This window comes from Euphorbia lathyris, chromosome 4 (genome assembly GCF_963576675.1).
Source record: "Euphorbia lathyris chromosome 4, ddEupLath1.1, whole genome shotgun sequence".
Classification (NCBI taxonomy): domain Eukaryota; kingdom Viridiplantae; phylum Streptophyta; class Magnoliopsida; order Malpighiales; family Euphorbiaceae; genus Euphorbia; species Euphorbia lathyris.
The window spans coordinates 47,120,675-47,136,733 of record NC_088913.1 but is presented as its reverse complement, the minus strand read 5'-3'; the positions used below and the strand labels follow the sequence as shown (position 1 = coordinate 47,136,733).

The following is a 16,059-nucleotide window of genomic DNA, read 5'->3' as shown; positions in this document are numbered from 1 at the left end:
TATAATATTTTTAAAAACTAGTATTGAACTAATAAAAAAAATTAAATATATTCCATTCCGTGTTAGGTTTGTCCAAAATTCAAAATTTCAATATTTTGGATCTATTAGGTACTCCCTAAACCCAAATTTCTAATTTTTTTTACTTATTAGACCTCTATAAATCCAAAATTCTAATTTTTTTTTGTTGGCATGTTAGACTTCTATAAATCCAAATTATTAATTTTTTTTGGCTTAGTAGGCCATCTCATATCAATTTTTTAAAATTTCTTTACATGTTCAACCTTCCCTAAATCCATTTTTTTTTTACATGTTAGGACTATAAACGAAATCTAGCTTAATTTTGAGAAATTGTACATTAGTACTTAAAATTGGTTCTGGACCATTCAAATTATAACACGCATATATACAAAAAAAAAATAAAAAATTAAGCAAGTTCGATTTAGCAAAAAAATAAAAATTTCCCGAACACACGTGTAAAATCGGCCTCCCAACCAGGTAATCCTGTATTCGCCACTGATCCCAGTGTATGACATAGCAATATAAAATAATAGAGGTCAAAGACAAGCAAGCACAAGTGATAAAGAAATGCAATCAATCCAATTGGGATACAGCTATGATCAACAAAAATGCCCGTTGATCACTTGCTTCATCAATAATTATACTCCCACTTGTAACACAAGCTCACATGATATATTTAATATTACACATACTTCAAGCTTCTCAAAGTTTCATTCCTGCATTTCCCTGTTAAGCAGCAACAACTCAACTATGGGAACATTCCCTCAAGATACTCATCAAAGCTCTCATCAATATCCCCTTCATGATCGTCTCCTGATACCAACGTCTTTTTACCTATTAAGGAGAAAAAGAAAAATGTAACTTGCATGTGCCATTTAAGATTGACACAGAGAATTAGCTCTACATGAGGCTGAAGAAAGAAAAAAAACTAATCAGATGATCCAAAAGATACTGATGCAGGAGCATCGCTTTTTTTTAAGGCAAAGATTATGGCTGTTCTTCATATTCTACTGTCAGTCCAAATTCCTTCTTTTTCTTTGATTTCTTCTCTATAAAATGGTAGCAGACTGGTTCCTTCTTTAAGTCCGCCTGTGAGGGTCACTTGGTGGCCTTTACAGAGCCCGGACAAAGGAGGAGGGTTGCGGTAGGTTTGTGGCGGCCAGCGTAAAACTTAGCCACATCTTATGACAAGAACCATAATATAAATACCGTTGGGGCGTTCCCTACTCAGCGACGCGCTGCACTTCCTAGACCCGGGTGTAGTGATAAATGTGCAAGGGTTGCTAGGTCGTCGCCCCGAAGCGGCGCGCCACCCCAGGACCCGGGGGTGGTGTCAAATATGCAAGGGTTGCGGGTAAATAAGCTAGTCCACGGTAATGGTAGGGGTAAGGGTAGTAGGTTACGCTTTGGGACATGGAACATAGGTTCTTTGACAGGAAGATTGGCTGAAATTGTAAGATGTTATGAAGAGGAGGAGAATAAATATAATGTGCCTACAAGAAACCAAGTGGGTTGGAGCCAAGGCTAGAGAGATAGCTCCTTGGGGTTATAAGAGAAGTAGCGAAGGAAGTTCTAGGGGAATCTAAAGGTAGCATGCCACCGGGTAAGGACACATCTTGGTGGACAGAAGAAGTACGACAAACAGTAAAGAGTAAGCGAGAATCCTATAAAATATTGGGGAAATGTAGGAGTGACGAGAACTACGAAAAATACAAAGAGGCTAAAAGGGAAGTAAAGAAGGTCATACGAGATGCTAGAGCAAAGGTGAATCGGGATCTGTATACAAGATTGGATACGAAAGAAGGGGAAAGAGACATATATAGAATTGCTCGGATGAGAGATAGGAAGACGCGAGATCTAGAAAAGTTAAATGTGTGAAGGATGTGGACCAGAAAGTCCTAGTTGGAGATAAGGATATCAAGGAACGATGGAGGTCCTATTTTGATGACTTATTTAATGGAGATCGCAGACAAGATGTTGGAGATATAAGTATCCATCACGATATGATAAATCATGAATGCCTGCGGAGAATTCAAAAAGGTGAAGTCAAAAATGGCATTAAGTAAGATGAAGTTGAAGAAAGCAGTAGGACCTGATGGCATCCCTATTGAGATTTGGAGATGTTTGGGAGAAAGAGGAATCGAATGGTTGACGACGTTCTTCAACAAAATTTGGAGAAACAATAAGATGCCATCAGAATGGAGGAAAAGTATCTTAATCCCTTTGTATAAGAACAAAGGCGATGTCCAAGATTGTGCCAACTATCGGGGAATCAAATTAATGAGTCACACTATGAAACTTTGGGAGCGAGTGATCGAACAAAGGCTAAGGAGGACGGTGAAGATCTCGGAAAACCAGTTTGGCTTTATGCCGGGAAGATCAACTATGGAAACCATCCATCTAATGAGAAAATTAATGGAGCACTATCGAAATAAGAAGAAAGACTTGCATATGGTTTTCATTGACTTGGAGAAAGCATATGATAAGGTAAGTACTTTGGTGGGCCTTGATAAGGAAAGGCATTTCGCGGAAATATATTGACATCATAAAGGACATGTATGAGGGAGCATGCACGAGTGTACGTACTAGTGTTGGGAAGACTGAAGAGTTTCCTATTAAGATTGGAGTGCATCAAGGTTCCGCACTAAGCCCATTTCTTTTTGCCATCGTTATGGATGAACTAACAAGTTCACTTCAAGATGGTATACCATGGTGCATGCTATTTGCAGATGATATTGTGTTGGTTGATGAGACGAAAGAAGGAGTGGAGAGGAAGTTGGAACTATGGAGACAAACTCTAGAATCTAGAGGCTTTAAGTTGAGTCGAAGTAAGACAGAATATTTGGAGTGTAAGTTTAGCGGCATAGGAGTAGGGAGGCAGGGACAATCACCCTAGATGGGAGAGTTGTTCAGGCCTCGGATTGCTTCCGGTATTTAGGATCTATTATCCAAACGGATGGAGAAGTAGATGGAGATGTTGCTCATAGGATTAAAGCGGGTTGGTCGAAGTGGAAGAGTGCTACGGGTTTCCTTTGTGACCCCGGCATGCCTAATAGATTGAAGGGAAAATTCTACCGGACGGCAATTAGACCAGCATTGTTATATGGTACGGAGTGTTGGGCAGCGAAACACTGCCATATCCATAAGATGTCGGTGGCGGAGATGCGTATGTTGAGATGGATGTGTGGTCATACGAGAAATGATCGGGTGAGTAATGAAATAATTAGGACAAAAGTAAGGGTCACATCTATTGAGAATAAAATGAGAGAAAACCGACTAAGGTGGTTTGGCCATGTGAGACGTAGAGCGCTTGATGCGCCGGTTAGGAGAACCGAAGAGTGGCAAAGGGATGTAGTGGTGAGGGGTAGGGGAAGACCTAAGCAAACTTGGAGGAGGGTGATCGAGAGTGATATGAGTTTACTTGGAATTGAGGAAAATATGGTAGTGGATAGGACGGAGTGGAGGGCGCGAATTTGTGTCGCTGACACGACTTGATTTCACGGTTTTATATGATGGTTCATGTTAGCCGACCCCGAATCATTTCGGGACTAAGGCTTTGTTGTTGTTGTTGTTGTAGGTGTGATACCATTCTAAAGTCATGGTTGGACAAGGTAGAGGCAACCAAGGCAATCAAGCCCAACAGACCGAATTGGCTGAAGTACGTCGTCGTATAATTGAAGATTTATCTAGGACTGTAATGGGAGTCCATGTGGAGAATCCAGAAGGCGAACATGAACCCTTGGACATTTTTGAAGGAGGTATCGAGGATGAACTTGATGAACCTGAGGATGTTAACCCCATTCATGATGCTGGAGCCGCTAATTGTATGGTAAGGTTGGAAGACGGATTGTTACATGCTCATGACTTACTTAGCTTTACTTGGATGGATTGGAGGCGCATGGCGCACTAAAATGGTATTAGAGGCGCATGGCGCACTAAGGCGCTAAGGGTCCTGGAGCCTTGGCGCACGGCGATGGCGCGCGCCATAGTGAGACAAAGCGCACTTACAAAAACAAAAATTATAAAACTATAAAACTAACATAAAAATGCAATGAATACTAAATCATGACAATATTAAGCATAAATAAGTTTTAAAATGCAAAATAAACCCCATGTTAGAAAGCTAAAGTGGAATACTAAATCCTAAGTTTTACTACTCATCAAAACTCTCCAAATTAATCACTCATGTTGAATTTGAATTCCCTTGGCTGTGTTTCTGTTTGAATTCGTTTTGTGTTTTGTTCTACTAAACTTCTTCCTCTTATAATAAGATTTTGTGGCTGTCTCTTCTAATTAATTCAAATGTATAAACTCTCTCTTCCTTTTTAATATATTTTTTTCTCATTTTGGACCCTTCAGAACACTTGACTGCCAAAAAAACCATATAACTGCCCCTAACTCACAAAGGCGCGCCTTTGGCAATTGCCATTGGCGCACCAAGCGCGCGCCATAGCGGTTGCTCCACGCCATGGGGGTGTCATGGCGCTATGGCCTACGCCATAGCCGCGCCTTTAATAACTAGGGATAAGTACAAAAAAAATGCCTGTGGTATACCGGATTTGCGAACTCGGCCCTGTGGTTTTTTTTTTTTTTTTGCAAACGAAGGTCTGTGCTAAACGCCGTTAGCAAACAGAGGCTAAATTGACTAACGGTGTTAAAATTCAAAGAGAAAAGAGTTAATTTGGTCCTTATATTTATTTATTTTATAAATTAACCCCCCTAATTATCTAATTATCACAAATAAATCCCAAAATCAAAAATAAAAATCAAAATAACCTTCTTCTTCTTCTTCCATTAATTTCTTCTTCTTCTTCTTCTTCTTCTTCTCCTTCTTCTCTTCTCCTTCCTCTCTTCTATTTTTTTAAGTTCCAAAATTTGGAAATTCCAGATTTCTGGAAATTTCCAGAAATCTGGAAATTCCAGATTCCTGGAAATTTCCAGATTTTCGATTTTGGAAATCTAGAATTTTCAGATTTCCGATTTCGGAAATCTGGAATCGAAGAAAAAAAGAAAAAATAGAAGAAGAGAAGAGAGAGAGGAAGAAGAAGAAAAAGAAGAAGAAGAAGAAGAAGAAGAAATTAATGGAAGAAGAAGAAGAAGAAGAAGAAGAAGTAGAAGAAGAAGGTATTTTTGATTTTTATTTTTGATTTTGGGGTTTATTTGTGATAATTAGATAATTAGGGGGGTTAATTTATAAAATAAATAAATATAAGAACCAAATTAACTCTTTTCTCTTTGAATTTTAACACCGTTAGTCAATTTAGCCTCTGTTTGCTAACGGTTTGTAACACAGACCTCTGTTTGCAAAAAAAAAATACCACAGGGCCGAGTTCGCAAATCCGGTATACCACAGGCATTTTTTTTTGTACTTATCCCTAATAACTATGCCACAAATAGTATTGGGTGGTGACGTCAATGGTCATGTGGGTTCTAGGCGAGATGATTGGAGAGTGTCTATGGAGGTTTTGGTTTTGGAGATAAGATTGAAGTAGGAAATGATACTCTGGAATTCGCATTAGCCTATGACTTGAGTATCATGAACACTTGGTTTATGAAAAGAACCTCCCACTTAGTGACTTATCAGAGTGGGGGTAATGCGAGCCAAATTGATTTCTTCTTAGTAAGAAGTGTTTGCAGAAAGAGTTATATTGATTGTAAGGTGATCCTGGTGAGAGTGCGACAACTCAACATAAAGTAGTGGTGCTTGATTTTCAAAGTAGGAGATGTATAAGAAAACGAATACCACAAGTGGAGACTAAGATTAAGTGGTGGAAATTGCAATGGGAGAACCAACAAAAATTTGAGGATAAGATGCCCACAAAAGATATTTGGTCTTGTAACATGGATTTAGATATAGATTCAGTGTGATAGAGCATAGTATGAAGGAAGTAGCGAAGGAAGTTCTACAGGAATCTAAAGGTAGCATGCCACCAGGTAAGGACACATCTTGGTGGACCGAAGAAGTGCGACAAGAAATAAAGAGCAAGCGAGAATACTATAAAATATTGGAGAAATGTAGGAGTGATGAGAACTACGAAAAGTATAAAGATGCTAAAAGGGAAGCAAAGAAGGTCATACGAGATGCCAGAGCAAAGGTAAATCGGGATCTATATGCAAGATTGGATACGAAGGAAGGGAAAAGAGACATATATAGAAGTGCCCACATGAGAGATAGGAAGAAGCGATATGTCAGAAAAGTTAAATGTGTGAAGGATGTGGACCAAAGAGTCCTGGTTGGAGATATGGATATCAAGGAACGATGGAGGTCCTATTTTGATAACTTATTTAATGGAGATTGGGATAAGATGTTGGAGATATAAGTATCCCTCCCGATATGGTAAATCGTGACTGCATGCGGAGAATTCAAAATGGCATTAAAAAAAGATGAGATTGAAGAAAGCAAGAGGACTTGATGGCATCACTATTGAGATTTGGAGATGTTTGGGGGAGAGAGAGGAATCGAATGGTTGATGACTTTAAAAAAAAGGGTGACCCGGTCGCACTATGCGTCCCCGCTGAGCGAGGGTCCGGGGAGGGGTCCCACCACAAGGGTGTACTGGGGCAAGCCTTCCCCTGCCAATTTATTTGGCAAGAGGCCGCTCCTAAGACTCGAACCCGTGACTTCTTGGTCACACGACAACAACGTTTTACCGTTGCGCCAAGGCTCGCCCTCTAGAATGGTTGATGACTTTCTTCAACAAAATTTAGAGAAGCAATAAGATGCCATCGAAATAGAGGAAAAGTACCCTAATTAATCCCTTTGTATAAGAACAAAGGCGATATCCAAGTTTGTGCCAACTATCGAGGAATCAAACTAACGAGTCACACTATGAAATTTTGGGAGCGGGTGATCGGACAAAGGCTAAGGAGGAGGGTGAAGATCTCGGAAAACCAATTTGGCTTTATGCCGGGAAGATCAACTATGGAGGTCATTCATCTACTGAGACAATTAATGGAGCACTGTCAGAATAAGAAGAAAGATTTGCATATGGTTTTCATTGACTTGGAGAAGGCATATGATACGGTGAGTACTTTGGTGGGCCTTAATAAGGAAAGGCATTTCGCAGAAATATATTGACATCATAAAGGACATGTATAAGGGAGCGTGCACGAGTGTACGTACCAGTGTTGAGAAGACTGAAGAGTTCCCTATTATGATTGGAGTGCATCGAAGTTTCGCACTTAGCCTATTTCTTTTTGTCGTCGCCATTGATGAATTAACGAGTTCACTTCAAGACGGTATACCACGGTGCATGTTATTTGCAGATGATATTGTGTTGGTTGATGAGACGAAAAAAGACGTGGAGAGTAAGTTGGAATTATGGAGACAAACTTCGGAATCTAGAGACTTTAAGTTGAGCGGCGAGTAAGACAGAATATGTGGAGTGTAAGTTTAGCGGCGACATAAGTAGGGAGGCAGGGACAATCACCCTGGATGGGAGGGTTGTCCAAGGCTCGGATTGCTTCCGTTGTTTAGGATCTATTATTCAAACGTATGGAGATGTTGCTCATAGGATTAAATCTGGTTTGTCGAAGTGGAAGAGCGCTACGGGTTTCCTTTGTGACCCCGGTATGCCTAATAGATTGAAGGGAAAATTCTACCGCACGACAATTAGACCTGCATTGTTATATGGTACGGAATGTTGGACAGTGAAACACTGTCACATTCATAAGATGTCAGTGGCGAAGATGTGTATGTTGCAAAGGATGTGTGGTGATACGAGAAAGGATCAAGTGAGGAATGAAATAACTAGGACGAAAGTAGGAGTTACATCTATTGAGAATAAAATGAGGGAAAATCAGTTTGGTCATGTAAGAAGAAAAGCGCTTGATGCACCGATTAGAAGGATTGAAGAGTAGCAAAGGGATGCAATGGTGAGGGGTAAGGGAAGGCCTAAGCAAATTTGGAAGAGGGTGATTGAGAGTGATGTGAATTTATTGGGGATTGAGGAAAATATGGCAGTGGATAGGACGGAGTGGAGTGAGAGAATTTATGTCGCTAACACGACTTGATTTCACGGTTTCGTATGAGGGTTCATGTTAGCCGACCCCGAATTATTTCGGGACTAAGGCTTTGTTGTTGTTGTAGTTCAAGCATACTTTGAATTATCAAGTTAAGGCAAAGATTATTGCCGTTCTTTCTATTCTACTGCCATCAAACAGCCAAACACAAAGTAAAATAGTAGTGTGTTCTACAAAACCTTTTTTCCTTTTCGCTTTGCTTCTTTCGTAATCACGGTCATCATTGACTTTTGTTGGTTCCCTGAAAGTATATTGTCAGCCAGCATATCAACCATTAGAATATATGCAGCCAAGAAAAAATAGAACCTAAAATGGCACTTACCTTTTTCTTTTATATTCTTCTTTCTCCAGTTTTTCTAACCGTTCCTTGTCTTTCCTCTTTTTGTAGTTGAGCTTCTCTGCACATCTAGTCAGTCACTTCGCATAAGTAAATCACTAAGAAGGCGCCTAAAAGTAACAACATTTAATTCCAAAGAAACGGAAATGAAAATACTGCAACTCAACAGAAAATTCTAAATTACAAAATTCCTGCAATCCTCTTTCATACTGTTTACCATGTAAACCACACAATATCGCCGTGGTATTCTGATATGTTAGCTATGATCTAACTATCAGATTTTATAAAGCATTAAAGAGCTTTTCAAGCAGACAAAAACTGATAGATGGATGACATAATGAGATAACTCTTGGTCACACTATAAATAAATAAAAAATCCCAACATAACAAAAATGTCCAAAACAGGATTATTCCTGAGTGCACAGAAAGCAATTCAGAAATAATATAGAAAAAGAATTTATTGTGTGCACTACTATACTCAACAAAATAGTCTTTGACAATTGTTTAATAATCATGTTTACCAGCAAACAATCTTCTCTAATTAAGAATGAAGGCTTGGTGATGAGTAGCAAAAGCATCCTTACCATAGTTGACATGACCATTAAGTGTCGGAGAATTTCATGTAATTTTTGCAGCCTTTTCTTAAAGGTAAAGTTAAGCAATGCAATCAAAACAAAAGGTAGAAAGACGCATCATTTACAAATGCAAATGCTAAAGGTGCCTAACAGCATTCATCTATACCGACCTTTCACAAGCTACCAACTTCACTAGGGCTTGCTTGTTTTCACCAGCTTCAGAATAAGAAAAGTTTACCTGCAATAAATTAGCAGAAAAACGTGAGCTACTGCACACTCCAAAGCCATAGAGTAAATCGACAAGGGAGTTACCCACCATGAACAAGCTAATGATATTCATTGATCTTAAACTATGTGGAAAAATAATCACAAGGCCTTAACTGCAAACTCCAGGTTGAAAGCCAAGTAATAAAAAAATGAGAGAGATATCCAGGAATAAAGCTCATATGATTTAAAGACCATTGACTGTGAAATTACAATATCTGACCCCTCAACTTCTTGAGTTTATTTATTGAGCCCTTGTTTTATTGTTTTTTCTCAACAACTAGGAACCCAATTTTACTAATTGAGGGCTGAAAGTCATCAAAGTAAAGAAAAATAAAATTAACCCTCAATTAAAATACAATTTACATATAGAGATTGCATACTTGATAGGATAAAATCGACAAGCTAAGCAGCCCAAGTGACAAGATTTTTTCTTTCAATCCAACTGAGCTACTTATGCAAAAACACAGATCTTACCTCGTAGCTTGCCAATTGATCTTTTTCATCACAATGTTTGTTACCACATATGAACTGCCCTGACAGAAAAAAGAGATCACAAATCAACTTCCAATTTCAAAAACACAGATGATGCACAAAACAGAAATTCAGCAGCACTCAAAATAGATGAGAAGAAAAAAAAAACAGAAGTCTACACTCGAAAGTCTTCTGCTCCAATTTATTATTTTCAGTGAACAAAATGTACAATTATTTAGCAACTGAGGAGAAGATAATTATTAGTTAATTTTTGAATGGCATCATGTAATGTACCTCGGGACATACAATATATGAATACCATAACTGTAGAAACAACATTTTGAAACAACTGTGTCTAAACAGCAACAAATTTCTTCTTGCTATCCAAAGAAAATAATACATCGTCATAAATGGTTTGTGGCGTTTGTCTACTGTGCATTATCAAAAACATATGGCACTATAAACCAAAAAATATACAGGTGCCTCTCATTGTTCCCTAAATAATACAACCTCCTAGAGAAAATCATTAAGGAAGATAACAGATTCAACTACCATAACTAATGAAGAGAATTGTATCACCTTTCCCAGACATGACTTCCTTCTCTGTTCTCCATCTCAAACCAATCTAAAAGAAAACTTCAAAAAAAAGAGAAGTTATTGCACAGGTAATGGAACTTGATACTAAAGTTACTGCACAACCAGTCATGTGTATTTCCCACTATAGCAGTTCTACACAAGATTTGTGCAAGGAAAAAAAGTGTGCTGAAACAGAAAATTTTGTTCAACCACAAAGCAGGTCAATAACATGGAAAGAGAACACAACCAGAAAAGAAAATGGAATGCTATTGATACAGGAAATGATTGGCCAGGTCGGAACAAAATACCATTACCGGAACCCCACACTTATTTTTGGAGTGTGGTACCACCAAGCCATTGTTTGGTGGTTTGCAGGAAATTGTTAACAAACTTAACAAGGATGGGCCAAAAGTATTAAGGGTATATACCAGGAAAAGGACAGGACAGGGCAGGCACATGATGGGGAGTAGAGGAGCATGAGTCTTTTGTCCGTTGGTAGTATGCTGTTAGTTAAATAAGGGGGGCAGCAGAATGGAGAGTCGGTGAGTGTTTTCCTATTTTGGGGAATCCTCCAGGTTTAACACGAAGGAGTGGGGCTCAGTCCTTGGGTGGCCATTATTGGTTGTATGGGTAGTTAGTAACTTTTTGTTGAAGGAGAGCCCTCTGGTTATTGTTCTTTAGCCTTCCTGCTATCTATTGTCTTGTTATTTCCTATCATTTTGGTCGGACCTGCCAGATGTCTAAGTTCAGTGACCAAATGGATCTACGGATTCAAACCAAGTTCGACGCTACAGATGCTAAACTTGTTGGGGTAGAGAAAAACTTACAGCCATGGGAAAGCAAGCCACTTTACTATCTCAGAATGTCTCCTCTTTACAGATCTCAGCAGAGGAAACACGCAAGCAGCTCAACACCATCCTGAAAAAGCTTGAGAAATAGGCTGAAGGCGAAGATGACTCTGTCTCACGAGCCCGGAGTACTCATGCCGAGCGACCAGGCGATAGCACCGGCGAAGCCTTCGTTACCGGTAACGTCATTACTCCAGGAACAAGGTGACACCTCGAGATGGGAGTGGGTACACCAAACAGTAACAACAACTCGGAAACTACCATGGCCGGAAGGCGTGTTAACCTTCCAATGTTTGACGAAGTAGACCCAAGAGGTTGGCTCACGAGCGAGGAAGAGGGCAAGCTAAAAAGGATCAGTTTGTATCCTAGTTGGGAGGATGGAGCACAGCTCATTAAAGAAGCCGAAAATGATCCCACTTGATGAAGATTAGGGCTGAATTGGAAACAAATCCTCAATCCAAACCTGGGTTCCAACGCAAAAATGGAATTCTGCTCTACCGGAATAGGTTAGTGATATCAACTACATCATCTTTAATTCCAGCCTTATTACAAGAATTCCATTCTTCTCCCACCGGTGGGCATTCTCGTTTCTATCGCACCTAAAGACGTTTGGCGGCTAATTTCTATTGAGTGGGAAGGAGTAAAGTGGTTCAAGAGTTTGTAAAAAAATGTGATATTTGCCAGAGATTTAAAGCATCTACTCTAACCTCAGCTGGGCTGTTACAATCTCTAGCAATTCCAGAAGTAGTATGGGCAGAGTTATACATGGACTTTATCACTGGGCTTCCTAATCTAAGGGGTTCGATGATATATTAGTGGTGGTCGATTTGAAATATCCTTACCCAGCCCGAGTGGCAGAAATTTTCACAAAGGAAATTATCTGCCTTCGTGAAATTCCTCAAGCCATTGTGAGTGATCGAGACCCCATATTCATGAGTACCTTTTGGTTCGAGCTGTTTAAATTACCGGGAACAAAGCTCCAGTTCTCTTCCGCATACCACCCAGAAATAGACGAACAGACAAAAGTGACCAATAGAGTTAATGGAAGCGTATTTGCAATGTTTTTCAATAAAGCAGCCGCAGACTTGGGTGATTTGCCCACCATGGGCTGAATATTGGTTCAACACTACCTATCGAGTGTCCTCGGGCATGACTCCTTTTGAAGTCTTCTATGGAGGAAACCACCAACCCCAATTCAATTCATTCCGGGAGAAATTAAGGTAGAATTGGTGGCTATAAAGCTGACAGTTGAAATTCAATTCATTCCAGGAGTACTTGGAAAGGCACATAGAAGCGAACTGCTAATTTTTGGTTCAACACTACCTATCAGGTGTCCTCGGGCATGACTCCTTTTGAAGTCTTCTATGGGAGGAAACCACCAACCCCAATTCAATTCGTTCCGGGAGAAATTAAGGTAGAATTGGTGGCTATAAAGCTGACAGTTGAAATTCAATTTGGCAAATGAAGGCGAGGGCGGACCAGGCTAGGAGGGAGGTTATCTGAGAAGGGAGACTAGGCCTACTTGAAACTACGCCCCCATCGGCAGCAATCCGTGGCAACGCGAATTAACCAAAAATTAGCAGTTCGCTTCTATGGGCCTTTCCAAGTACTCCAGCGTATAGGAGAAGTAGCTTACGAGTTAAAGCTGCCCCAACAATCCAGAATTCATCTCGTTTTTCATGTTTCCATGCTTCAGAAAGCGGACAAACCAATATCGCTTGAACCAACCTTGCTGAAAGGGTTTGACTTAGCAATCAACGAGGTTACTAAACCAGATCACGTCTTAGCCACTAGAACAACAACCAAACGAGGGGAACAGATGAAACAATGGCTCATTTGTTGGCAGCGCAAGAGCATCGACGAAGCAACGTGGGAAGATGAAATCACTTTCCACTCCCAATTTCCCCTTTCAGTCAGGAGGAGAAGACTGTTCCTGCAGCTGTCGGCAATGTTAACTAACATAATGAGGGGGCAAAAGTTTTAAGGGTGTATAACAAGAGAAGGACAGGGCAGGGCACTGTGATGGGGAGTAGAGGAGCATGAATCTTTTGTTCGTTAGTAGTATGGTGTTAGTTAAATAAGGAGGATAGCATAATGGAGAGTTGGTGAGTGTTTTCTTATTTTGGGGAATCCTCCTGGTTTGACAGGAAGGAGTGGGGCTCAGTCCCTGGGTGGCCATTATTGGTTGTATGGGTAGCTTAGTAACTTCTTGTTGAAGGAGAGCGCTGTTTACTGTTTCAGTAGTAAATTGTAATATAGCAGTATATTCTTCCTCTAGTTATTGTTCTTTAACTTCCTGCTATCTATTGTCTTTTTATTTCCAATCAGAAATGCTATAAATTCTACAAGTAAACCACATAGGAGAAACATATAAGCATCAAATAGCAGACCAAAGGAAGAGCTAGACAAACACTAAGAAGAAGAATATCAGTAACAAGTTCAACATTAAAGAAAACTGCAATGCTAAGTGTTGTTATCTGACTATTTCTGTCATTTTAGAAATGTTAAGTGTTGTTATTTATAATTTTATATGTTGGATTATTTTGGTGCGCCTTGTGTCGCTCGGGTGCATGCCTGAGCCTTGTGCCTAGGCTCCAGGACCCCCTTGCGCCTTTCACAACTATGGTTTTAGCAACCCAAGGCTATAAGAATAACTGGCTCAAAAGAATCATTGGAAACAACTTGGATATGACTACATACCTTGCCAATCTTGTAATGTGACATATCAGCTATGCAGTATCTTTAAAGAGTAATGGAAATGGCAAGTTTCTTTTCTGAGATATATCCAATTATAATGTAATAGCAACAAACTATGAGTTAAAGCTAGAAAAGTAAAGCTCGAAGAAATTGAAATAAGATCTTCTGACAAGGATACTCTTTAAATAGCTTATCATAGTAACGCTTCACTAGCCTTTGCTCCCATGATGTGTCCATATCATCTTCCTCAGAACGTATGAACCTTAAGCAACAAAAAGATCAATAAAACTATAACCAAACTTTTGCAACAGCATAGAGGAGAAAACAGAAAACAAAGTATGTATTTGGTACAAATACAAACTACAAATATCACCAATTCCAGGTTCAATCTCTCAAACTATGAAGTGCTTTTCTCACTCTAACATAAAATCGACAGAACTCAACTTCGAACAAAGTAACTAATAGCCAACTGACCATAAAAGATGCACAAACCTTCTTTAAGAATTTCGCAACAAGATCAACTAACCTGTACCCTTCTCTTAGGGTGTCCGTATCCGTTTTTACTGGCAACTTCACATTTGTAGAATTTCCCTTCCCATAGAAGGTAACTGCAGCAAAATATACCCGACCAAGAACGAAAAAGAAATCAAAATGGAATTCCGTCAAATCGAGATTCCACTCGTGAATCAAAATCCTCATTTCGTGAACCGTGACTCGTGAATCAAATTGTAAGATTCTGTTCAAATTCATAATATTACAGAACATAAAATATTTACCATCTTGAACTCAAAATATCATCAAATATTAGTCTAGAACAACAAACAACAACAACAACAAAGCCTTAGTCCCAAAATGATTCGGGGTCGGCTAACATGAACCATCATATAAAACCGTGAAATCAAGTCGTGTCAGCGACACAAATTCGCTCCCTCCACTCCGTCCTATCCACTACCATATTTTCCTCAATTCAAATATTAGTCTAGAAATGCAATTTTAATGTCAAAAAAGAAATCATATCAACTAAGTACTTATAATTCAAATCTAATACAAATGCAATCCTCATAAAACTAATTCACAAATTCGACTCTGTTTAAAAATGTAGTGGAGATTGAGAGTTTGAGTTTCTCACAGTTTTTTTTTTTTTTGTCTTGTTGTCAACTTGATAACGATGTAATGTAACATAAATAACAATCGGACTAGAGAAGAGTGAGTTTAGTAGTTAGTGTTTTTCAAGTTTTCATGAAAGGTGATGAAAATCCTGCTAGAAATTGAGCTGAATCTAATAGTATGATTCTAATCGCTATTATGTTATAATTAGATTCGTCCTATACATCCTGCTCGGAATAGAGCTGAATCGAATCGAATCGTATGATGGTAAGATTCTAATAACACTACCATAAAACAACAAAATAAAGATGAATCTTTTATGTGCATACAATAATCTGGCCTAGTCATCTTTTCACAACAACAAAAAACAAATAAAAACCGCCAAAAGAAATGTTCAAGCGATGCCAAAATGAGATATAGGGACGACTGTAGCCTACTTCCATTCTCAGTAGAAGAGATTGTTCATCATCCAATTGCTGTAGGACAAAGAATTTTACAAATACAAAGCTCCCTATTTGCACAACTCACTTTATGTCCGAGTTTGTTTTTCTTAAAGATAAACCATCAATCAGGCAAACGTACCATAATCGTTCACGAATCTCTGATGCCGATCATAGGCGTTGAGGCCTCGAATGTGAGCTTGGTATTGCCTGAAACCACAAGATTTTAGCAACGAAATTCATGAAAGAGGTGGAATACGGGGAAGAAATGCTAATTAATGTAGAGAAATTACTGCTTTCTTTCTTCTCTATCGTAGATAGCGGATTTCAGAAACCCAAAAGAAGCCATTTCTGTTTGTAAATGCAATTAGCATAACATAGACTGATTATTAAAAAAAAAAAAGAGCACAACCTAGACTGCTGTGGGTCTGTGTACTTGGAAGACTCGTTTTTTTTAGCGTATAGTATTTATTTTCAAAGGGGTTTTGTTTTGGGGGCTCCGCGTGATTGAGGGTAAATTTTCAAACCTCGAACACGTTAAAATAGTTGTTTTAGTAAAACAGTAAAAGTGTTCAATTTGACAAAAGTAAACATTTAAATTTTAATTAGTTGAATTTTAGTTTTTAAAAAATTATAACATTTTTATATTTTTTATTTTTAGTTTTAAATTTTTTATAAATTAAAATTTAATTTAGAAATTA

At 38.9% G+C, this 16,059-nt stretch overlaps 1 protein-coding gene across 1 annotated transcript; it reads right to left on the bottom strand.

The window, feature by feature from the left end:
* Positions 1 to 504: 504 nt before the first annotated feature.
* LOC136226384 (uncharacterized) lies at positions 505 to 15,809 on the bottom strand. Its single transcript, XM_066014839.1, has 11 exons — positions 15,652 to 15,809; positions 15,501 to 15,568; positions 14,338 to 14,419; positions 13,990 to 14,073; positions 13,815 to 13,854; positions 10,270 to 10,315; positions 9,694 to 9,752; positions 9,123 to 9,190; positions 8,363 to 8,446; positions 8,220 to 8,281; positions 505 to 852 (listed from the first exon to the last, which is right to left on the bottom strand). The coding sequence occupies exons 1-11, from the start codon at positions 15,705 to 15,707 to the stop codon at positions 767 to 769; spliced, it is 735 nt and encodes a 244-aa protein (XP_065870911.1). The 5' UTR covers positions 15,708 to 15,809; the 3' UTR covers positions 505 to 766.
* Between the last annotated feature and the right edge of the window lie 250 nt (positions 15,810 to 16,059).